The following is a 25615-nucleotide window of genomic DNA, read 5'->3' on the forward strand; positions in this document are numbered from 1 at the left end:
TCAGAAAGAAAAAGACAAATACCATATGATTTCACCTATATGTGGAATCTAAAATATGACACAAATGAACTTCTCTATGAAGCAGAATCACAGACATAGAGGACAGACTTGTGGTTGCCAAAGAATGGGGGGATGGGTTTGGAGTTGGTATTAGCAGATGCAAACTATTACATAAGGGGTGGATAAACGGCAAAGTCCTACTGTATAGCACAGGGAACTATATTCAATATCCTGTGATAAACCATAATGGAAAAGAATATGAAAAAGAATATATATATATGTATAACTGAATCACTTTGCTGTACAGCAGTAACTAACACAACATTGTAAATCAACTATACTTCAATAAAAATTTTAAAAAGAAGTTATCATTATTGCTATCAGAGTTTACATACAGAATTCTGATAAGTGTTTGAGCACTTTGTAGACCAAAATTCAATCAGGGCATTCATGAGTTCTGAGTGCTTGAATTTGTACAATAAGTCCCAGTGTAAGTCACTGTTGGGCATCACTTCGTGTTAGTGGCAGGAAGTGGTGTTGAACACCTTTTGTATTTCACATAACACATATTTCCTGTACTAAGTGTCTGAAAGTAAAATGTTCTCCAAGTTGATTTAAAACACACACACACATTAATATTATATTATTTAGGCAAACTGATTTGAATGAAAAAAAAAAAATGAAACACTCAGGAAAGGAGTCTTAGAATCAGGCCAGGAAGGTGTGTATTGTGGACCAGAGATGCCTTTGCTGGTTAGAATCTAGCTAAGTACCTTGTTCAAATGATGACAAAGTCATACCTGTCCCTTCAAGCTTTTAGTATTTTTCTATGCTAGTATAAAAAAATCATCTTTCTTACCTAATTCCTCTCCTGTAATCTCCCTCCAGAATCACCCTTTCTCTGTAATTCAAGATCTGATTCTCCTGAACTGGCCTCATTTGGTGCAATGCATTCAGGAGATAGTCAATAAACACTGTTGGTATAAAATTAAAGCAAGTTTCTTACAATGACCTCCACCTAACCATTCACTGAAATCACTGATGATCTCCATTCTCTCAGTTAGTAAAAAAGTACTAACTGATACCTAAGCAGAGGTGTAGTTTATGAAAGCAATAGTACATGACACTCCACTCTGCTGATTATAAAGCCTTGGCCATATCTCAAAAGATTAACTTTTCATTTCAAATAAAACGTTTAGGTACGTGTGAATGATATTTTATGATCCTCTACTGTGATGAATGTTCCAATCTGTCCAATCCCTAGTGGATTGAATCAAATCAAATATGATGGATTTTATTGGACTGTCTTAGGACAGCCCCCAATGCAAGCACAAAGCAATTAACATAAAACGCATGTTTAGATGATTTTAATTTAAACTCAGAAGCTTCAGTAATATTTCCCTTAATGCTGATTTAGTCACTGCACTAAGATCGAACTCTAGCAAACAGCACTGCTACAGAACAACACCAAGCCCCAAAGAATCCTTTTCTTTCCTATCACCTGAGGCCTAGGGAGAGAACAGAATAGATGTCTATCATAAACCCAGGAAATCCCCTTTCCTCCCAAAATGTTAATAAATTTGTCCTGAGGTTATAATTGCATCACTAGAAACAAATAAAGACCTAAAACTAGAACCCCCAGGACAAAGAACAAAGAAAGATCTTGTAACTTGAAAGAAAAATTCAGTAAAGAAGTCAGTATTCCTAGGAGGGATAGGTTCGCTGATCTCCCTAAAGACGTCTTACTCACTCTTTGTAAGTAGATGCAACACCCATTTCATAGAAAAGAGCTAAAGTTGGCAGAAATAAGTCCTCAACTTCCTTGACTTAACTTGTTTTTCTGGATTCCACCCTTGGGCTCTCCTTGGAGTCCAGCTACCCTACTCACTCAGGCCATTTTGGAACCAACAGCTGTGCTTAGAACTCACTGTTGACACAACAATTTGAGCTATGTGGTGATTTCTCTAAGGATAAATAGATCCATCACTTCCCAGAGTCACAGAAGCCGCCTGGCTGGAGCCGCCGCCATGACCAGCCAGTCTCAAGGGATCCACCAGCTCCTCCAGGCAGAGAAAAGGGCCAAGGACAAGCTCGAGGAGGCTAAGAAGAGTAAGTCTCCATTCTGTCTGATTTGTGAGAGTTTTGTCACAAAAAGGGACGAGGGGGGATGCAGTAGGATGAGCACGGATCTCAGGGGCAGGCAGACTCTGGTTAAATCCTGGTTCCATGGGGCTTCCCTGCTGGCGCAGTGGTTGAGAATCTACCTGCTAATGCAGGGGACATGGGTTCAAGCCCTGATCTGGGAGGATCCCACATGCCACGGAACTACTAGGCCCGTGAGCCACAACTACTGAGCCTGCGCGTCTGGAGCCTGTGCTCCGCAACAAGAGAGGCCGCGATAGTGAGAGGCCCGCGCACCGCGATGAAGAGTGGCCCCCGCTTGCCACAACTAGAAAAAGCCCGCCCACAGAAACGAAGACCCAACACAGCAAAAATAAATTAATTAATTAATAAAACTCCTACCCCCAACATCTTCTTTAAAAAAAAAAAAAAAATCCTGGTTCCACCACACTCCCTGGTAGACCTTGGCCAGTTCATAGAAACTACCCAGTTGTCTGTCCCCCATCACTGTAGTGGAGATAGATTTTGCCAGCTCAGATCTTTTGGACAGGCTACCTGCTAAGTGAAATGATAATGGACATTGAAGTTATGGAAACACAGGCTTAAGCTTTGCCTCTGCAATTTCCTTCACATTGCCCAGCCTCAGTGTCTCAATATTGTGACATGGTTCAGAGATAGATCACTGGGAATTCCCCGGCTGTCCAGTGGTTAGGACTTGGTGCTTTCACTGCCAGGGCTGGGTTCAATCCCTGGTTGGGGAACTAAGATCCCACAAGCCGTGCAGTGTGGCCAAGAAAAAAAAAAAAGAGAGAGATAGACAACTTCCAGATTGAATCTACTTACTAAGGAGTGAACATAAGCAAGTGACTTAAGCTCTGTAAGCATTGGTTTCTGTTTCTATAAAATTGTGATCATAACAGTTAATGGCTCATTCTCCTCCCTCTCTGGATAGCTTTTAATTTCTAATTTTAAAAATATTTCCATTTTATTCTCATTTTCTAATACTCTTGCTATTTGGCCCTGCATCTACTGACTTAACAGGTAAGATGTTCTCAATAAACCTCAACCCCCTTCCTGTTCTCCTTGATACTTACAACAACCATATGAATTAGGTATTACTATTATTTCCATTTCACGTATCTAGAAACTGAGTCCATAATTTGCCATAATATTTTTTTAAAAATAGAAAATATCATCCAAGCACCATGTTCAAAGTTTATCTTATTTACCCCTCACACAAATCTATTTTGCAAAAAGGGGAAAGTGATGCTTAGAGAAATTCTGCCCCTTTCCCAAGGTCGCACAGAGGGTAAATGGTAGAGACTGGATTTGGATGGAGTCTGGTTACCCAGCCATGATCTTAACAACTGCATGGTACAAAACGTACATGATTTTTATAATGAATAAACTAAGATCGCAGATCTGCAACCCAAATTCATGTTCCCTGGGCCAAGACCTCTGTTCTTCCCACTGTCCCATTTCATATCACATGATGACTTAATCTATAGGAAGGTATGTCATTTACCTTCTCCCTAATCACATGCTCTGTCTCTGCAATTAGATTCAAAGCCCTGCGAGATAGGGATCATGTCTTAAAATCGTTGCTTAGTAGTTGTGTAAGTAAGTAGTGATAGGGATCGGGTGATACTGGCAGAAGCTAGTTTCAGTGTGTCGCATGAAATGCAGGCACAGGACATTACAATGTGAGAGAGGAAGTCGGGCTGAGGCACTGCTCTGTCCCCTGGGGTTTTCTACCGCAGGCAAAATCATTTTCCTTTCTTAAGATAAATTGATTTCCTGAACACTCAGCAAGGTGGGCACCAACAACAAAAAAGAAAAAGACCCCATGTGGAGGAGCTAGAAGAGAACAGGATGGCAAAAGATAATGAAAAAGAAAACTTTACCTCTTTCTCCATTTCTTTTTCTACAAGAAACCATGCCAAGGTTGGCAAAATGGTATGAATGCAGCGTACTTGTACAGGAAACAAAGCAGTCCAGTACCTGCCAGCTGAAACAGTGTAGAAAACTCCCTTATTTTTTATTCAGATTTCTTTACCACATTTAAAATATCCAGAACAGAAAACCAACTTATTTTAAGATGTGATCATTATGTTACCTTTATTTTCCATTATGGAAGAAGTGAAACAATGATAAAGCACATACAGGATCGATGTTATCAGTAAACAGCAAGGTCCTACTATACAGCACAGAGAACTATATTCAGTATCCTATAATAAACCATAATGGAAAAGAATATTTAAAAAAAGAATGTGTGTGTGTGTGTGTGTATATATATATATATATATATATATATATCTGAATCACTTTGCTTATACAGCAGAAATTAACACAGCATTGTAAATCAACTATACTTCAATAAAAAAAATAAGTAAACAACAAATGAGAAACCAAAAAAAGAAAAAAAATAGAATCACTATTATTATAGGATCCAAATGGTTTTTACCAACTACTTTTCCTTTTTCAACATCGTTAGAGAAGTACTGTAAATCATACAAGCTGTTTGAAATTGGGAACCAGTCAGAACAGTCTAAGCTCAGATTTCATAATAAAGATAAAAGCCAAACTTCTTTTCCTTTCCTCAAGTACGTATGCTGTCCTTGGGCAATCTTTCATCAGAAGTCAGTACTAGAAAATCCATACTGTATTATTCGTATACAAAATGTTCATTTTGTTTGCTGGTCACTGAAAGTACTTGTGTACTTTTCTTTTTCTTCGTCTTTGTTCTTAAATATTCAAGCAAATATCAATCAGTAATAGTAAATACCCAGACCTTAAAAACATTTTGGAAAATATGTTTCCAAATGTTATTTCAACCAATAACCTCTGCACTCAATTTTACAGAGAATGTCTCTCCTCTGCCTCAAACAGCTTTGAGAAGCATTTTCACTGGATAGAAGCTGTTTTCTTGCCCAGCTGTAACTGGGCATCATACTCACTTCTTAAGCATGCTAAGGCAAAATAAAATAATACCTTTGCTACCTGGTATTTTGTAGCTTCTCTCATATTTCACTATGTTTTATTTCATTCATTTATTTAATTCAGTAAGTACTTATCGGGCACCCACCATTTCCAAGCCACTCTAATACATATGCTTGATGAGTAGACCTAGACCTTTCCTTAAAGAATTCCCCAATGACGTAAATATGTAAATGACATGAGAGGTACAGATAGCCATCATTTTTATAAACCCATATGTTTCACTTTATCTTTTTCCATAAAGAGATTTATTTGAAAATCTGACATAACGAAGGCAGAATAGAGATTCAGAATGAGAACCAACAGATCACAATAGTGAACACCATTGTAGAAGGTCTAGAATCACCATCTCTTTCTTAAATCCATTTATTGGAAAGTCCCTCAGAAACTTACACATAGAGTCTCTGCTAGAAAGAGACTTGGGAATATTCATTTTAAAAGGGAGAAAGAGAGGGAGGGAGAGAGAGAGAAAATACAGCAATTTACATGTTAATCCTTTTAGAAAAATATAAGATTAATAAGGTGGACATGTTTAATATTATGTTGCAAAAATATTGATTTATTCCATTAAGGAGGCTGCCTCAGATCCCGGTGAAGCTGTTACATAATCCAGTAGATGGTATAAATAAATGTTAAAAAAATAAAGGTTTTGCCTAAAGGGGTACAGATTAGGGGTTGGAGGCCCCGTTGTATAAGGATCACAGGTCCCCACTTACCAGCTGCTGAGACAGATGAGTTTGTTTTTCGTTTTGTTTTGAAGGAGCGGGAGTGCGGAGTTGGGGGTGAGTAAACAGACTTAAAAAGTGAGGCAACAAAATAGAAAAACCATTGGCTTTTCTTATGTTTCTTTTGCAAGTTATTGAGCATTTCTGAGTTTCAATTTTTTCTTTTCTAAAATATATAAATATCTTTTATATTTTTTAAAATATAAAAATATATAAGAATAAAATATATATAATATTTATATTATATATTATGTGTTATAATATAAATATTATATTTTATATAAATATTTAATACGTATATGGCCAAATATTTTTAAGGATCAGAAAGTGATGCCTAAGGCAGTAGGGTACAAACTAAATAGTTATTGTTGTTTTTAACTTATACTATATATATTGTATATTACTATAAGTAATAACAATAGAAGAATGAAATAGAAGAATAGAATACACAGTCTAATTTCATTCTTTTTTACAACTGCTGCAGCTTCTGGGTCAATTTTTCTTATAATGGGGGAGACTGGGTCTGCTTCTAGATGTTTGCCTCTATTCACTGATTATGGATTCCATTGTATTTTTTAGTTAAGATCCTTACCTAAATTTTTATTTGAAGAACTCAGATATTTGCCTCTATTCACCGATTACGCATTCCTTTGTATTTATTAGTTAAGACCTTCACCTAAATTTTTATTTGAGACACTGTTTGGTTGAATTCAGATGGAATCACAGTAGGTTGACACTATTTTAAATAATCTTACTTGAAGTTAATACCTTTTGCCTAAAAGTTGTTCATCAATCAAAGCATCAAAGTGAGTGTGCTGGCCGAAGACAAATTAAATACATTTTTGCAACAGAACTGGGACCTATCCTGGAGCCCAGGTTTGGGGAATTGAACTGCATCTTTGATCAGAATTAGAGTAGAAATTCAAGATACCATTATCAACAGGAGGAATAAGGACTTGTGTTTCTTTGGAATATTATTTTTTACTTTAAGTTATGACCTTTTATGAGAGCAGTATTTATTTCACTTATCTTGGAAAGGGACACACCCGCAGGGGTTGCAACCAGACAGTGTGGGCTGAGCCTCCAACTGGCTGGGTGGCACTGGGCAGGTCGTCTCTTAGGATCCTGATGCTTTGACTTCCTTAGCCTCAAATTGGAGGAACAGTATCTACCTCGTGGAGTTGATGTCATAATCAACTTGAGCGAATGCTTATAAAGGACTTAAAACACCCGTTGGTACCCAGAAGGGGCTGCACAAGAATTAGCTATGAGTATTCTTCCGCTATTTAATAACGAGGATTCTGAGTTCAGCTGAGTTCCCCTGACCTCCTCAGCGTCTTTGATGAAGTCCCCATTGAATTATACTTTAGTGCAAAATAAATAATTGAAATATTTCTACTTCTTACTTAGATAACACATCAGTGAATACAATAATGCAGATCTGTCTGGCTCTCTAGGAGGCCTACCAACAATAGTTTTGTAAATCAACATTTGTAATTGTCTGTTTCCCAGTATACAGATATTCCAAGTTTATTTAAACAAGCACCTTGATTTCATCAATTTTCACTACGCAAGTGTGTGTTCTGATTCATGAAGATACGACTTCTACTGAACTAATAAAATAAAAATTGTTCCAGTAAAAATTCATGGCCCTGTTTTGTATGTTTTGTAGGCTTGTAAATTCTTCCTTTTTCTTTATAGCCCACAGACTAATGGGCTATTTGTAGGTATATTGGACTTTCATTTCTTTGAGTGGGTCATGTTAAAATAATAACCACATGACATTTTCATCTCTTAATAACATTTGGTTATATTCAATCCAGGATCTACACAAAACTACTTATGATATATATACATATATATATATATATATATATATTTTTTTTTTTTTTTTTTTTTAACAAGGAAAGAACAAGTAAAAGAAAAAGCAAAGTAATTACAAGGAGGTAGAGTAATGAAAGGAGAGATGAGGATAAGCACCAAAAGAGAGGAGCTTCTTTGTTTCCTTGGCGACTTCACTTTTTCCAATGTTTGTAGTAGGTGAACCAAATAAAAGCATTCTTCAAACCAGGTTGGTTATATCGTAATATTAACAACCCCCCAAAGCCAAGAAAGCTTTTTTCTTTTTTTTTTCTATGTGGTAGAGCAGAATAAAAATGTTATTAGCAACAGATAGAAATCTCCAAGCATTCCTCAAGTGCACTTTGTGTTTATACCAAATCAAGGTGACCTCTGCTCCGTTTATGCTTTTTTTTTTTCACTTGTATACCTACTCTTTGTACCACACTCAAGTATCTGACTTGGTTTCCAAAGCTCAACTAACATTGTTTCTCTGATTCTCTAAGCCACTATATTATCTTCCTAGGGCTACTGTAACCAATCACCACACACAGGGTGGCTTACAACATCAGAAATGTATTAACCTCCAGCTCTGGCGGCCAGAAGTCCAGACACAAGGTGCTGGCGGGGTTGCTTCCTCCGGGAGACCCTCAGGGAGAATCTGTCCCATGCCTCTCTCCTAACCTCTGCTGATTGCCGGCAATCCTTGGCTTTCCTTGGCTTGGAGCTGCATCCTTCTAATCTCTGCCTCTGTAATCACAAGGTCTTCTTCCCTGTGTGTCTACTCTGTGCCCCTATGCTTCTGTCTCCAGATCTGCCTCTCCTTAGAAGGGCACCAGTCATCAGATGTAGGGCCCATCTCAATCCAGCATGACCTCATTTTTTTTTGTTTGCTTGTTTTGTTTTGTTTTTTTGCAGTACACGGGCCTCTCACTGTTGTGGCCTCTCCCGTTGTGGAGCACAGGCTCCGGACGTGCAGGCTCAGCGGCCATGGCTCACGGGCCCAGCCGCTCCGCGGCATGTGGGATCTTCCCGGACAGGGGCACGAACCCATGTCCCCTGCATCAGCAGGTGGACTCTCAACCACTGCGTCACCAGGGAAGCCCTAGCATGACCTCATTTTAACTTGATTACATCTGCGAAGACCTTCTTTCCAAGTAAGGTCACATTCACATGTACCAGATGTAAACATATTTTGAAGGACACAATCCAACATCCTTTAATTGTCAGACTCACTTGGCTGTCCTGAGTCCTTACCTTCTTAGTCTGTTTTCGTTAGTGAAAACGTCTCAAAGAAGTTGCCTTTATTGCCCGTGTCTCCATTTTTTTAAACTCCATTTTCTCCTGAACCCATTCTAATCAGACGTTTGTTCCTCCAACTCCACCAAAGCCCCCCTTGTCAAGACCAGCAAAGTTGCTAAATCCAATTAATTGACTATCTCAGTCCCAACTGAATTCCTCTTTCATCTCTGAAACTCTTCCCTCACTGAACTATGCAGCCCTGCTCTCATGCTTGGCTTTCTCTCATCTTCCCAGTCTCTACGGTTGGGGGCCCAGGTGGGACTTGCTCTCTTCTGTATCCACAGATACTTCCTAAGTGATTACATCTAATTCCATGACTTTAAATCCTGGCTCCAGGTTGATGATTCCCAAACTTAATATTTCCAGCCCGAATTGCTTCCCTGATCTCCAAATTTATATAAACATCAGCCTTCTCCCCACACCGCTAGATGTTTAATGGCCATCTCAATTAAACTGCTCTCTTGACTCTGCCCCAAAATAAAATGATGGAGCCAGCATTGACTCATCTATCTCTGTTTCTCCATCAGCTCTGTCTTCAAAGTATATAGAACTTCTTGTCAATTCCACTGCTGCTTTACTATTTCTAATCATCATTAACACTTGTCTGACCTATTGCAATAGATTTCAGATCGATCTTCCTGCTTCTCCCTAGCCCTTACAATCTATTTCACCACACTAGCCAAAGAAATCCTTTCTTGTATTTTTTTTTTTTTTTTCTTTTCTGGTCACTATGCGCAGCATGTGAGATCTTAGTTCCCTGACTGGGGATCGAACCTGTGCCCCCTGCATTGGAAGCTTAGAGTCTTAACCACTGGACCACCAGGGAAGTCCCAAGAAATCCTTTTAAAGCAGAAGTAGTATAATGCCACATTGTGGCTAAAAACCCTTCATGGCTTTAGCACCTCAGGGATCCCAGTCTTTATCAACCCCAAGAGGTCTCCGTGACCTGGTCCCACTGCTGCCTCTCTGATATCATTTCCTAACATTCAACCATTCTGCTCTCTTTGACCTGTGACCCAGCCAGGCGGATGCTTTTACTGTTCCTTGAACCGGTCAAATACTCTTCCACCTCAGGGTCTTTGCCTCTGCTGTTCCCTCTGCCTGGAATGCTCTTCCCTTTCAGGCATTTGCATGGCTAGTTGTTTCATTCCTTGAAGTCTCTGCTCATATACCCCATCCTCTGAAAGGCTTGCCCTATCTGTGTCAGCACCCACTGCTGTTTCTCTGTCCCTTAGGTGCCTTGATTCCCCTGCACAGTGTTCATCATCCCTGCCGTATCATATCCTTACTACCTGTTTCCTATCTCTGCTTCCCCCTCTTACATTCAGAGCTCCACGAGAGCAGAAATTTTGTCTGTTGTGGTTTTCACTGCTGTATCAACAGACCTAGAAGAGTGGGGGACATAGTAGATAGACAGGAGTATTGGTTGGTTAGATGTCTCTTATTTCCACTCCATGGAATGTGTGTTGGCCACCTCCTCCTTGCACAGTTCTGTCCTCTCTCTTGGTTTCCCCTACTTCTCTGATGACTACTCTCAGATCCTCCTGAGGTTCCTCTTCCTTTCCTCATCCCCCAATGTTGGTGATCCCTAGGTTGAGACCTTAGCCCTCTTTTCTTCTCTTTCCACACCCCCCCACCCCATCCCCTGGCGTTGATTTCAGTGCAAACCCGCTGCTAGGACTAGTACACACACAAACTCAGATGACTAACAAGCAAATCTCTGTCTCCATTTTAGACCTTTCTCCTGAATTCCAAAGATGTCTGTCCAGCCGCCCTCTGGATATACCCACGTAGGTGTCCTCAGGGAAGCCTACAGAGGCTTCTTTTTTGGTGGCATCCTAGGGACCTTTCCTCCAGCTCATGCTTTACTCGCTGCCTTCCTTCTTAGCAAAAGGGTCCCAGGAATTGGAATCTGTTTTCCTAACAATGATTAGAAATTGTTGCATATTCTTACAATCACTTCATATACAACTTTAAAAATCCTTCCAATGACTCTTTGCAGTAGATTCTTAAATCTGTTTTATAGATGAGAATACTCAGGTTCAGAAACTCTAAATAACTGGCTTAAGGTTACAAAGCTTCTAACATCTTATTGTATCAGTGCCTACTGTATCATTCTGATTTCCTTCGGAAATGATCAATGTCATCTTGTCTTCCCACCAGAACACGTTCCAGAACCAGTTTAGCCATACAACCAACAGAGTGTCTCAAGGACCCATCAGCATCTTGGGACAGTCCCTTGGCCTCTTCTCGCCAGGAAACCAGGCAGGATGCAGCTGTGAGCCTTGCCCTCTGTCCCCACATAGAGTTCAAGTGTAACCTGCCCAATTTCTTAGTCCTTTCCCCACAAGTCACCTAAAAATCAATCCAAACATCTTTCTCTCCTACTTTTCCTCCCACAAAACATCCTATGGAATAGATCCCAATAATGGCTTGTTGAATGTAGAACATTTCTGTGTAACCAACCAAATGTCTAAAAATGAGTGACTTCAGAGATGGAGAACAGACTTGTTGTTGCCAAGGGGGAGGAGGGTTGGGGGAAGGATGGATTTGGAGTTTGGGATTAGCAGATGCAAACTATCATATAGAGGATGGATAAACCACAAGGTCCTACTGTAGAGCAAGGGGAACTGTATTCAATATCCTGTGATAAACCATAATGAAAAAATATGAAAAAAGGAATGTATCTATACGTATAACTGAATCATTTTGCTCTACAGCCGAAATTAACACAACATTGTAAATCAGCTATACTTCAATAAAATAAATTTAATAAAATAAGGGAATTCCCTGGTAGTCCAATTTTCCCAAAAATATCTCAGAAAAGATGGTCTTGTATTTTTTCTAATCTCAAAAGTAGACAATTCATTCCCATTTCTGTCCTGGCTAAGTCTATTCAGCTTAACGTTTCCTCCTCAGAAGTCTTCCCTGACCTCCCCTAGAAGCCTTTTCTGAGCCCCTTACTCTACATGTGTGGGTCTGTTTGTATTTTTCACTTCCTCTGTTACCAGAAAATGCAACATGACTCTTGGGATGAAGGGGAAGCACAGGCTCTAGAATTTTCATAGTAGAAGTTTCCATAAATGTTGTCATCTTTAACTGTCACAAAACAAATAGAACCAAGATTTCTGTTTCATTGCTTTCACAGTTGATTTTGTGTATTCTTCACAATTTTATGCATTTTATAATTTTCCTCTTGGACGTTGAAGCAGCATGTACATGTTTCCAAAATACACCATATTGGGACTTCTCTGGCTGTCCAATGGTTAAGACTCTGTGCTCCCAATGCAAGGGGTGAGGGTTGGATCCCTGATTGGTTAGGGAACTAAGACCCTGCATGCCTCGCATCGCAGCCAAAAAAACAAAAATACACCATATGTACCTCAGCTAGAGGCAAGGACCATATCATATATTTTTCTGGCTCTAGTCCTGTGTATAATAAGTAGTATTAAGTGTAGTAATGAGTGTAATAAGTAATAAGTGTTCAATAAATATTGAATGAATAATGGATGAATAAATGAAAACCATCTTTTCCTGCACCACCCTGAAGCACCTGATTTAGCAGTATTTAAAATCGTGACGTGTGAGATTGCCACATTCTCTAAAACAAAAGTTAGAGCATTCAGCCTAATAAGCCTGTGTGACCTTGGAGGAAATTTGGGACAAAAATTTGACTGTTGTATTTAAAATCTGTCATAGGGTCGCCCTTGTGTTTGATAGAGAAAGTATTGAGAAATAAGAAAATGAACCCCTTTTGGTTCACAGCAGCCATGTTTTTAATGCTTAAGAAGAAAGATGTGTAATTTTTTATGCTGTTTTTTTTTAATTTTTATTTTATATTGGAGGATAGTTGATTAACAGTGATGTGTTAGTTACAGGTGTACAGCAGAGTGATTGAGTTATGCATATACATATATCCATTCTTTTTCAAATTCTTTTCCCATTTAGGTTATTACAGAGTATTGAGCAGAGTGCCCTGTGCTATACAGTAGGTCCTTGTTGGTTATCTATTTAAAATATAGCAGTGTGTACATGCCAATCTCAAACTCCCAATCTATCCCTCGACACCCCGACACGTTGCCCCTGGTAACCATAAGTTCATTCTCTAAGACTGTGTTTCTGTTTTGTAAATAAGTTCATTTGCATCATTTTTTTTTAGATTCCGCATATAAGCAATATCAAATGGTATCTGTCTTTCCGAAAGAGGTGTAATTTAAAAATTTGGAAATCTCCCGCAGAGACAGAGAAGCCAGCTAGAGGTTAATACAAGTGGATTTGATGCATGCATTTTGCTTCACCTCCAGCGAGACAGTCAGCGTGAGGCTCTAGTTTCTTGCCCTGGATGAAATCAGGTGGAAGATATGCAAGCTCTCACAGGCGGCAGCTGCCCAGTCCTTCCAGAAAATTGCTGTGCCAGCAGCGACTTCCCTGTGGCTCTCCTCTTTAACTGAATGAGAACCAGCGGGTGACTGGTGCCATGAGGAGGGGATCAGACACACTCTGAGCTTGTCACTGCACGATGGAGCTAATATGCAGTCTCTTAAGTGGAGTACTGGATTCTTCCCGGCGGCAGGGCACATGGAGATTCTCTTCTTTCTATTATTATTTTTATGTGCTAGAGTGGTGACTTTGAAACCAGTATATTTAACATAATTTGCAATTAAGGTGGAAAGTCAAGATGTTTTATGTGGTTGATTGGATAAAATCGTATCCTACAACCCATCATTATGTATCCTAGAACCCATTATAGAACCCATTATAACTAAGAAAATGTTAATACATCTTAAACATATTTTTGTCCTAATGTGAATGATAAGCCGTGATAAGAAAGTAGGCTGGGGATCCAGCAACAGCTTTCCTTGCCAACATATCTAATTGTTCTGCGGATAGCATGTGTTTGGTTGCCACAAAATGGTTAGAACTATAGAGAATAAAGAAATCTGTATATGCAAAATGGTAAGGAGCATTAATTAAGTAGGAAAAAGGTAAGCATTGCTGTGAATGTTCCATTAAGCCTCAAGCATCAGAAGACCATTAATTTATATGAGACCTTGGATTTTACAGAGAGTGTAGACAGATTCTGTTCTGAATGAGGTCAGCTCAGCCCCATTCAAGGGTAATACATATTCAAAGAGACACGTCTCAATTTATAACTCAGTGACTCTCTTTATCCCATCTATATACAGTGACTAGCAAAGCAACTCATACGCAGCAGGGAGAGAAATTTAGACACCATCTACACTTAAATACAACAAAGGTACAGAAAGACGAAACCATGTAAAAGCCTGTATCTAGATTGACACATAGATAAAAGTTTAAGATTTTTTTAATGCTACTTAAAGAGAACACATTTATTTATTTATTCATTATTTTTTTTGAAGTATAGTTGATTTACAATGTTGTGTTAGTTTCAGGTGTACAGCAAAGTGATTCTGTTATTTATATATATATATATCTGTGTATATACATATATATCTGTGTGTGTATATATATATATATATCTGTGTATATATATATATATATATATATATATATATATATTCTTTTTCAGATTATTTTCCCTTACAGGTTATTACAAAATATTCAATATAGTTTCCCATGCTATATAGTCCTTGCTGGTTATCTATTTTATCTAATTTACGTTTATATATAGTACTGTGTATATGTTAACCTCAAACTCCTAATTTATCCCTCTTCCCCCCTTTCCCCTTTGGTAACCATAAGTTTGTTTCCTATGTCTGAAAATACACTTATTTAGTTCAAAGTCTACACCATATAACAAACCCTTGACAACAATTAAAAACAAAAGTTTGAGACCTTATCAGAGAGAAGAAACTATGTTAAATGGGCAAAAGAATAAAGGCATTTAACTAAAATAAAGAGACGATAGATTCTGAGACAAATTAATTTTAATACAGTTGAGAATTTCTTTAAAGTTTTAATGATCACAAAGCATTAGTATCTGAAGGTGGTGGGTGGTGAGTGCCTAGCAGCGATGACTATTACTCTATAACCCCCCAAACTTACTCTGGTTGTCAAAAAAAGTCATGTGCTCACCTAATGATCTCCACAGCTTTGTGTTTGTCTGAAACTTTCATCTGCATTGCTGTCTGCTGGCTTAAGACTTACATCTTTGCTCTTAATAAAAGAAAAGAGAGCTACTTAACTAAATCTCATAACCATTAAAAACGGTTGGTTTTACAATCACTTTCAAGTCCCCCTCAGAGAAAGCTACTACAAAAAGTATCTACTTTGATGTGCTCTGGGGCTTAATCAGACTTTCTAGAGTCAACAAATGGCAAGGAAAAAACCCAATAAAATGCTTTAAAAAATTGTTAGTTGGTTTGATAGAGTCTGAGCTGCATGTTTGTGCATTTGGAGATCTGCCAGTATTCAATAGAATCCAGTTGGTATGGACTGAAGGATTCCTGGCAGCAAATCAGGACAGAAAGTCTGACCAAATAATGTCTTTTTGACTCAGTGACAGCTAAAATCTGTTCTCTGGCTGGTACTGCTGTGAGTAAATGGGCAGATATTTTATTGAAACATGGAGGTGTGAAAGAATGTTGTCATTTCCATGTTCTAAAGAATCCAATTGAAAAAACCAGGAATTTTTCAATATCTATCATGTTTTAATGCAGGATGTCATTCTAGAAAAAAAAAAAAGCGTCAAAAAATAATGTAAGAGAGCTTCCCTGGTGGCGCAGTGGTTGAGAGTCCGCCTGCCGATGCAGGGGACATGGGTTCGTGCCCCGGTCCGGGAAAATCCCACATGCCGCGGAGCAGCTGGGGCCGTGAGCCATGGCCGCTGGGCCTGCGCGTCCGGAGCCTGTGCTCCGCAACGGGAGAGGCCACAACAGTGAGAGACCCGCATACCGCAAAAAAAAAAAAAAAAATAATAATAATAATGTAAGACCTCACCCATATTTTTAAAAATCAAGTTGTAAATTCCAGGTGGGTTGAAAAGAAAATAGTGCTCCTTCTATACCACTGTTAATTTTCAGGAAAAGCCAAGCGTTTGCGTCAAGCCAAGGAGGAAGCAATGGCAGAAATTGACCAGTACAGAATGCAGAGAGATCAGGAATTTCGACAGAAACACGCTAAGGTAAGTAAGAAAGTCAGCACTGATTTTTTGCAGCATAGACTCTAAGGTATGAATATTCACTAATAATGATATTAATCCTCATAAGGTGTCATGCACACTACCAGGAGAGAAAAATACCCTGGATGGAGCGAATATAGTTCAACCAAGGCTGAACATCAAGCAAAATCTTAAACGTTGCAGAATTACTGATTTTACATGTTCACTTCCAAGGCTTTTTGATTTGGCATAGAGAGTGTCAATCTATAGTTATTGTCTAACACACTGTAGATTAAAAATCGTATTCTCAAATATACAAGTGGATGGAATTGGTTAAAGTATTATTCCTACGACAGATTCTTTTTTATAATTAATTAATGTATTTATTCATTTATTTTTGGCTGCGTTGGGTCTTCGTTGCTGCACGTGGGCTTTCTCTAGTTGCGGCGAGCAGGAGCTACTCTTCACTGCGGTGCACAGGCTTCACATTGCGGTGGCTCCTCTTGTTGAAGAGCACGGGCTCTAGGTGTGCGGGCTTCAGTAGCTGTGGCCTGCCAATGCAGGGGGCACTGGTTGGAGCCCTGCTCTGGGAAGATCCCACATGCTGCGGAGCAACTAAGCCCGTGCTCCACAACTACTGAGCCTGTGCTCTAGAGCCCCCGAACCACAACTACAACAGATTATTGACTAACACATTTTAGAAAGAAAGAAACATCAGAGAACATTTTGGTTGCTGTTGTCTGTTAACGTTTACTAATAGAATCAATAAAATGTGTTGTACAATGTTCTACAATGAACTTGTTAGGCCAAATTTCCTTTGGTGGATTCAAGATTTAGGAATGACCCAAGTACATGTTGTTATCTATTGCTGAAAAGTCTTCTGGTATTTCCTTATGATTTCCTTTTCAACAGGCTGGCTTCATTCAACAAATCTTTTAGGAAAATATAAAGAAATGCTTTTTCCTACACTAACACTTAAAAAAATATCTACAGTTTACAGTAAAAAAGATATATAAGCAGCGAGAGAGGGGCATGGACATATATACACTACCAAACGTAAGGTAGATAGCTAGTGGGAAGCAGCCGCAGAGCACAGGGAGATCAGCTCGGTGCTTTGTGATTGCCTGGAGGGGTGGGATAGGGAGGGTGGGAGGGAGGGAGACGCAAGAGGGAAGAGATATGGGAACATATGTATATGTATAACTGATTCACTTTGTTATAAAGCAGAAACTAACACACCATTGTAAAGCAATTATACTCCAATAAAGATGTGTATATATATATATATATATATATATATATGCGCATGAATTTTTCAGAGCTGATTGCAATATGGCTTAAATTCCATGTGCCATAACTAAAGTTTATATATTTTCTTTTTGCCTCAGCAAAAATACAAATAAAGCTCTGTGCAGAAGCCTGACATTGCAAGATAAACTACAAGCAGTTTGTAAATCTTTCTGTTAACAGCTTTGATTTTAGTGGCAGTAGGTGTGGAGCTCAGGTGGGATCAGGTAAATTGGATTACACGGCAGGAAAAACTTTTCCAATGGGCTGTTTCTTAAAATAAAAAGCCATTTCTAGAACAAAGCGGACCACTCAGCGAAAATAAATTCTTATCGATATTTGGAAAAAGGAATCATAAAGTCCCAAGTCCACACATGCATATATGCCCTCTATGATTGGCCCTTGGCTATCTCTCTAAACTGTCAGCTCTGAAAATGTCATGCACTTACCTTTTACTCTGAACCACAGATATTTTTTAAATGTTAGGGTAGGAAACAGCATTGCTTTATATTTTCATGAAGGATTTATGGAATGAAGCCAGCTAATTGAAAAGGAAATCATCAGGAAATACCAGAAGACTTTTCAGCAATAGACAACAATATCTACTTTGGTCATTTGTAACATTTTCTACTACTTTTGTCCCTACTTGTTCTGTTCTCGCCATATGTCTCCCTGTTTTACCCCAGAAGAACTAAACAGGCTGCTGCCGCAGGGCCTTTGCCTATGCTCTATCCATTCCGAGGCTCTTCTTCTTTTACACACTTTCATCTCTCCTTGATCTCTGTTTAGTTGTTAGCTCTTCTTCCTGATCACCTTATCTGAAATTGTGTCTCTCATAAAAAAAGAAAGTAAGTACCCATTGTACTCATACCATTTATCACTACTGGATATATTATATATATACATACTTTGCTTATTGTTTATCTTTCCTTCTGGACTATAAGCACCAAAATGCAGGTTCTTTGTTTTGTTCTCTGTTGCTTTCCTTGATATTGGTATGGAGTCTGCTCCACAGTAAGTATCCAATCAGTATCCAGTAAGAATGAAGAGCTAAACATCTCTTCCATGCCTTTACCTTTCCTACTGAGTTCTGTCATAACCATGCCATATTAGGACCTGAAAAAATAATCATTCTTCACACCAATCAGCTCTTTTGATCCTGTGTTGGATATTTCTAATATATGCATTTTTAAGTAATTACAAAACTGACCATCATTTTAGAAAGTGGCTGGGTTTAATCTCTTGAAATATTATTTCTCCAGAAGAATCTCCTAAAATGTAAAACTGGTTCAGGATATTTGTTCTCTGCGTCAGAGAATAATTAAAATTCCTCATTGCTCTCATAATTAGAGCTCTAAGCCAATCTTACAGCTAGTTGATCAAAAGCTTACATAAAAAGTTCAGCATGTTTAAGCCTCCGCTACCTCAAGCATATTGTCAACCATGAGCACAGATCTTCTTTCCTGGCGTGACCTCCATATGTCAGACACAGAGCTATTCCAGTTAAAGCTCATCATCGTTAACCCAGGGCATGTGGGAGGTCTGGGAGGAGACCCAAGAAACCAGTTTTCTGCCTGCTGTGGGGGTTGCTCCTTGATGCTACTTTTTTGGTTGCTTTTTAGCTCTTGTTAATGTCTGGGTTTTTCCAACTCCCCTGACTTGTCAATAGAAGCAAGTATCCCAATGTGGGCTGTATATCAACGAATATTTTTATAACAAAGATTTACTGATCCCTTGCTTATTTACTTATTCCTTGTTTCACTTTATCCCTTGCTAGAATTTCATACCACTCAGCAATGAAAAAGACCAAACTAAAAATATATGCAACAGCTTGGGTGACTCTAAAATTTAAAGATGCTATGCTGAGTGAGAGAAGGCCGTCATTTATACTGTTTGATTTCGTTTATATTGGATATGAAATATATACTGTGTGATTCCATTTATACAATATTCTCAAAAAGACAAAACTATAGTGATGGAGTTACTGCAACCATCCTGTAGAACTTTGGAAAAGTCCTACAAAATAACATCTTCTACCGAAGAAGATAAAAAGAAATCTGGACTACTACAGTGGAAAAATTAAATCCACCGTTAATGCAAGTAAAAGTTAGATGCACCATTCATGTAAACCAAAGACCTGAAAATGGTTGCCCTGGGCATATTGAAGATTTTTGTCTTTAATCTTTCTTCCTAAATTCATATCATGAAAACATTTTTGTTTCCTTGAAGCAACCACAAATTGAGAACGCAAAACTGTGTGTGGGACCTGAACCTCTGATTGCCCTTAAACTGGAACATGTAAACAACTTAAAAAGAAACTTATTGAATGCTGAAAGATTTCACCAACACCATCAGTCATTAAGCTGTAAAGCTATACACATCAGTCTCAACACTGAAGGTTTGAAAATACACATAGAGATGTCTTTAAATTGTGCCCTTCAACCAAATGTGCCATTAGTTGTCACTTAATTATCAACTTCTAATTTATACAGTGTCCCAAATATTCAAGCAGCAGGCTTTGGCCAAGAAGAACAGTAGAACAGGTAATAAGTTCTCTGTAACACCTGGTGATCTGCTCATTCTATTCTGTTCAACAAATATGTATTGAGCATCTACTATGTGCCTGGCAATGTTTGAGGCAGTTATAACTCATCAGTGGACGAGATGACACTTATCCCTCCCTTTGTGGAGCTTACATTCATTCATTTAAACTCCTACATGGCTTAAAGTAGCACTGTCTTCAGATACAAATGCAATTCTTCCCAAGGAAGACCATTTAAAGTGGTGTATGGTGAGTCACGCTATCGTACCATCTAGGAAACAGTGCAGAAACTCAAATTATTGCAGGTCAAATAAACTCAGAAATAATGTCATATAATTATGCAGGATGAGACATAGGAGTATGGGTTGTTGACAAGGGTATTCCAATGTTTCTGAAAGTTTAAGATGGATTATACAAATTTTAAAGTACAAGCAACACAGTGAGAAATCATAATAATCATTACTAACATTTACTGATTATTTGCTCAGTGCTAAGCTTCTGTGCTAAACACCGTCTTCATAATAAATATCTTCAGAAAATTATCATGTTGCCTTAACAAAGCACCTTAAGAATATAACGAATACTAGTGGCTGTCATCTGCCGCCCTAGACCTGCACTGTCAAAAATGATGGTAATTCTCATGTAGCTACCAAGCACTTGAAATGTAGCTAGTCCAAATTAAGACGTTCTATAAAGGTAAAATACATACCAGATTACAAAGACTTAGTATGACAAACAATAATGCAATAATATTACACTGTATATTAAAAGAGTAGTATGATTATATTGGGTTAAATAAAAATATTATTCAAGTTAATTTTACCAATTTTTAAAATACAACTCTAGAAAAGTTAAAATTACTTACATGGCTCACTTTGGGGCTATTACATTTCTGTTGGACAGCACCACTTTGCATTCATGAATCTGGCTGAATTTTTAAAACGATCGCATCAAATGGGTGATGTTATCCCCATTTAAAAAATAAAGAGCCTAAGGTTGAGAGAGTAGCATTGACATATATACACTACCATGTGTAAAATAAATAGGTAGTGGGAAGCTCTTGTATAGCACAGGGAGCTCAGCTCGGGGCTCTGTGATGACCTAGATGCTGGGATGGGGGTGGTGGGAGGGAGGTTTAAGAGGGAGGGGATATATGTATACCTATAGCTGATTCATTTTGTGGTACAGCGGAAACTAACACATCATTGTTAAGCAAATACACTCCAATAAAAATAAAGAGCCTAATGTTGAGGTGAACTTTTCCAAAGTCCTTCAGGACAGTTGCAATAACTTAGCCTAATAATAACTATTTTTAACACTACTCCAAAGAAAAGTAGACAATAGTTTCATAACTGTGTGTCTTTTAAATTTTTCACCACTTAAGACATTGAATTTAGAAACAATAATTTTTTTTTTGAGTTTGGTAGACTCTATCAAACTCAAAAAAAATTCAATATTGGATTTAGAGGAAAAATTTTATTCTGGTAGAACTATTTTGGTAAGTAGTTCTCTTCTATTTTTCAGTATCTTCATAGCAAGGGAAATTTCGTCCACATGTCTGTGCTTCTTGTATACTCACTTATCAAAATGTTATTTTATTAAAGTCATTTGATGTCTTAGAAGCTATATCACCCCAAAATGACTTTCTTTGAACTAGGAGGCCCCAATTGCCTGGACTATAAACAGAAAAGAACTTGAACCTGATCACCTCAATTGCATTTGATTTCAAGTTTGGGACCCAGAAAGATCATGTGGATTCTAGAATTTAGAATAGACTTCTTTACCTTGAAGTAAAAAATCAATCATTAGTGAGGTCTCTTGGACTAAATTAAATGCATACTTTCCATAAACACTCATGGAAGAGAAAAACCAGCTGTGTTGCCTTCACAATGTCCTGTTCAAGAAAGGCTGAGTTTACAAAGGAGATAAAATTAGGAGTTGTCTGTTTGCTTTAGCAAAGGATAACCTTACAAAGGGTTTCTCTGCAGAATCCCTTTAAACTGGTAACTCCCCTGGTAAAATTATATTTCAGTCATATCATTACTTGACAGAGAGGCTAAGAGATAGAGGAGGTACTGGGAAATACTGGGAATCACTGCCCATGAAAGACCAATCAGAAAGATAAGTTAAACAGAAGTCTAAAATTACAATGGAACTAGATGGACGAGTACAGATCTTCCTCAGCTTATGGTGGGTTTACCTCCTGATAAACCCATGGTAGGTTGAAACTATCAAAGTTGAAAATGCATTGAATACACCTAATCTACCCATATCATAGCTTAGCCCAGCCTGCCTTAAACGTGATTGGAACACTGTCATTAGCCTACAGTTAGGCAAAGTCATCTAACACAGCTGATCTTGTAATAAAGTGTTGAATATCTCATGTAATTGATTGAATACAGTACCAAAAGTGAAAAACCAAATGGTTGTTTGGGTACAGAATGGGTGTGAGTATAAGGGTTGTTGACCCTTGAGATCACTGGGCCCACTGGGAGCTGTGGCCTCCATTGCTCAGCAACACAAGAGAGTATCGTATAGAATATCACTAGCCCGGGAAAAGATCAAAATTCAAAGTACAGTTTCTACTGAATTTGTATCACTTTCACACCATCAAAAAATTGTAACTCGAGCCATAAAAATTAGGGACCAAATGTCTGTATATCCCAATTTATACCAAAATTTTCAAGATTATATCTAATACCTAAAAAAAGGTACACCTGTGCTTGTGAAAGTATCTTATTGAGCATACTGTGGCTGTATCTTTCTTAAAAAAAAAAAAAGGGCTTCCCTGGTGGCGCAGTGGTTGAGAGCCCGCCTGCCGATGCAGGGGACACAGGTTCGTGCCCCGGTCCGGGAAGATCCCACATGCCGCGGAGCGGCTGGGCCCGTGAGCCATGGCCGCTGAGCCTGCGCATCCGGAGCCTGCGCTCCACAATGGGAGAGGCCACAACAGTGAGAGGCCTGCGTACAGCAAAAAAAAAGATTTAATGAGTTCAGATAATGTATTTTAAAAATTGACAAACCAGGTATTTGCTCTTTAAAGACCAGCAAAATGGGTTTAATGATGCCTTTCAACTTTATTTTCCAGACTTTTAATACAGAAAGTAAGCAAAAGGTAAAATACAGGAATTCAATGGAAACTATTATAAATATCAATACATGAAAAAATTTCTGAGCATGGTATAATGACTGTGAACTTGCATTCAATTTGTACTGTGTGAAGGTCAATTTAGAAGTAGAAGTCACCTGTTGTGGCCAGCTTCCTTTTTTTTTTAATAGTTGATTTACAATATAGTTTCAGGTGCACAGCATAGTGATTTAGGTTTGACTTTTTTTTTTGCAGATAATATTCTTTTAGAAAAGTGTATCCATCCCACTCATAATACTGGTGATCTTACCCATTCTCTGAAAAAGTTCTGGAAAAATAATGCATAATGTAAATGACAAACAAGCCAAAATGAATTTAACTTACAAAACAATTAAATTTTTTTAATAGATCTTTATTGGAGTATAATTGCTTCACAATACGGTGTTAGTTTCTGTTGTACACCAAAGTGAATCAGCCATATGCATACATATGTCCCCATATCCCCTCCCTCTTGAGCCTCCCTCCCACCCTCCCTATCCCCCCCCCTAGGTGGTCACAAAGCACCAAGCTGATCTCCCTGTGCTATGCTTTTCCTTCCCACCAGCCAACTATTTTACATTCCGTAGTGTATATATGTCGATACTACTCTTACAAAACAACTAAATTTTAATATGATGTATAATGCAGTGAATTGTCTGTTTTATTTTGGCAGATAATGGGCTCTCAGAGTAATATCTCGGAAGAAATAGAAGCGCAAACGCTAGAGAAGATAGAAGAACTGAATGGAAGCTACAACAAGTCCATGGAAAGTGTGATCAACCAGCTTTTGAGCATCGTCTGTGACGTGAAACCAGAAATCCACGCAAACTACAGAATTGCCAACTAAATGTGCACCCCATTGTTCAATAAACGGTGTCTGCATGCCCCCTGGTTGCTTATGGTTTCATGTTTATATTAAGAGATTTGAACTGTACATCTTAAATTTACTAGACATCTACAGATTATAATGTGACATAATTCATACATGAATACTGAATTTAAAAGCAAACCAACAAAAAAGTTGTTACAGCTTTCCTGGTAATAGCTATGACCTTGTCTTTTAACTCGGAGTAAGTCAGGAATGTAGGGCAACATATTTTTTGAACTTGAAGAAGAAAATGGACTTGACCATTTTTTAGTGGGTGTAGGTTTTTTTTTTTAACTTCCTCTCCTTTTTATCGGTATAGAAAATGTGTTCTTAGTTGCAGTTGTTAAAAGATCATTTTTAAGGGAGATATAATCATGACTCTGATCCAGATATAAAATGAATATATGTTAAGGATTTTATTTAATTTAATAATCAATGAGGAAACCAGTAAGATGTTATCACTAGTTCAAAGAAGAATAAGAACTTCATAGATAGAAAGAGAGATGATAGATAGACAGATAGATACATAGGTACTTAAAGAGTAATGGGTTATATAACCATCCCCTCTGCCTAACCTCAACAAAACAAATATTCTTCTCTTTCTAGCAGAAATGTTAAAAAAAATTAAATGACAATTAAATGAGTTGCTAGCATACATGTTTAGGCTGAAAAAACCAAAACCAAACAAACAAACAAAAAACAAAATAACAACAACAAAACCTCCCAGGAGACATATTAGGTTAGTATGTATTATAACCTGAATGTTTGTATTGCCCCAAAATCCATAGGCTGAAATCTAATTCCCAATGTCATGGTATTTGGAGGTAGGGCCTTTGGGAGATAATTAAGTCATGAGGGTGGCACCCTTGTGAATGGGATTCATTAGTGCCCTATTGAAGGAGGCCAGAGGGCGCTCACCCTCTTTCTGCCAGGTTAGGATCCAATAAGCCCTCTGCCCGTGCTTGGAAGAGGGTCTGCATCAAAACCTGACCACGTTGGCACCTTCATCTCAGACTTCTAGCCTCTAGGACTATGAAAAATAAGTTTCTGTTATTTATAAGCCACCCAGTCTGTGGTACTTTGTTACAGGAGCCCCCCCACCAACTCGAATGGACTAAAACAGTGTGCCATTAGCCCAATTGCCTAGAGAGTCACAGCTAATTTCTTGTTAAGTACCAGGTATTTCAAGTGCAATGTATAAATTATCTTGATCCCATTGTGGTGGGTAGTATTAGCATCCCCATTTTACAAAATGCGAAACAGAGATTAGGAAACTTGCCTAGAGTTGCTTGAGAAACTCTGACAATTTGGGGCTTCAATCTGGAAATATGACTCCAATGTCCCCAGGCTTCAGTACTGACCCTGCTGCCTCTCTGAAAAGTTTCTACATTTATATCATTAAGAATCCTGGGTACTCTGATCTTCCAATAATATATACAGACAAATTTTAATTCCACTGCAAACAAAATTTAATTAGGAAATTTTCATTGTTACCAAATTATTTGTATACTCAATTCCAAATACAAACTGTAATGATTCTAACTGATCATTGTTTTAGATTACTAGCATCACTGTTTCCTTTTAACAGACAAAGTTAAAATTTTACCATCGTTTTAGATCTCAGAAATATTCAATCATACATTCACATTAGGTTAATAGAAGAAAATTTAAATTCCATTTGTTTTCCCAACTTTGGGGGCCAAGAAAGCCAAACAGGTTAGCTTAC

The 25615-nt window shown here is 38.1% G+C and overlaps 1 protein-coding gene across 1 annotated transcript; it reads left to right on the forward strand.

Annotated features, from left to right (window-relative positions):
• Positions 1 to 1989: 1989 nt before the first annotated feature.
• Positions 1990 to 23909, forward strand: ATP6V1G3 (ATPase H+ transporting V1 subunit G3). The gene is made up of 3 exons (XM_029229811.1): positions 1990 to 2109; positions 15989 to 16089; positions 23695 to 23909. Exons 1-3 carry the CDS (start codon positions 2028 to 2030, stop codon positions 23866 to 23868), a joined length of 357 nt encoding a protein of 118 aa, XP_029085644.1. The 5' UTR covers positions 1990 to 2027; the 3' UTR covers positions 23869 to 23909.
• Positions 23910 to 25615: the final 1706 nt, after the last annotated feature.

This window comes from Monodon monoceros, unplaced genomic scaffold (genome assembly GCF_005190385.1).
Source record: "Monodon monoceros isolate NGI ecotype Baffin Bay Population unplaced genomic scaffold, NGI_Narwhal_1 Super_Scaffold_18, whole genome shotgun sequence".
Lineage (NCBI taxonomy): Eukaryota > Metazoa > Chordata > Mammalia > Artiodactyla > Monodontidae > Monodon > Monodon monoceros.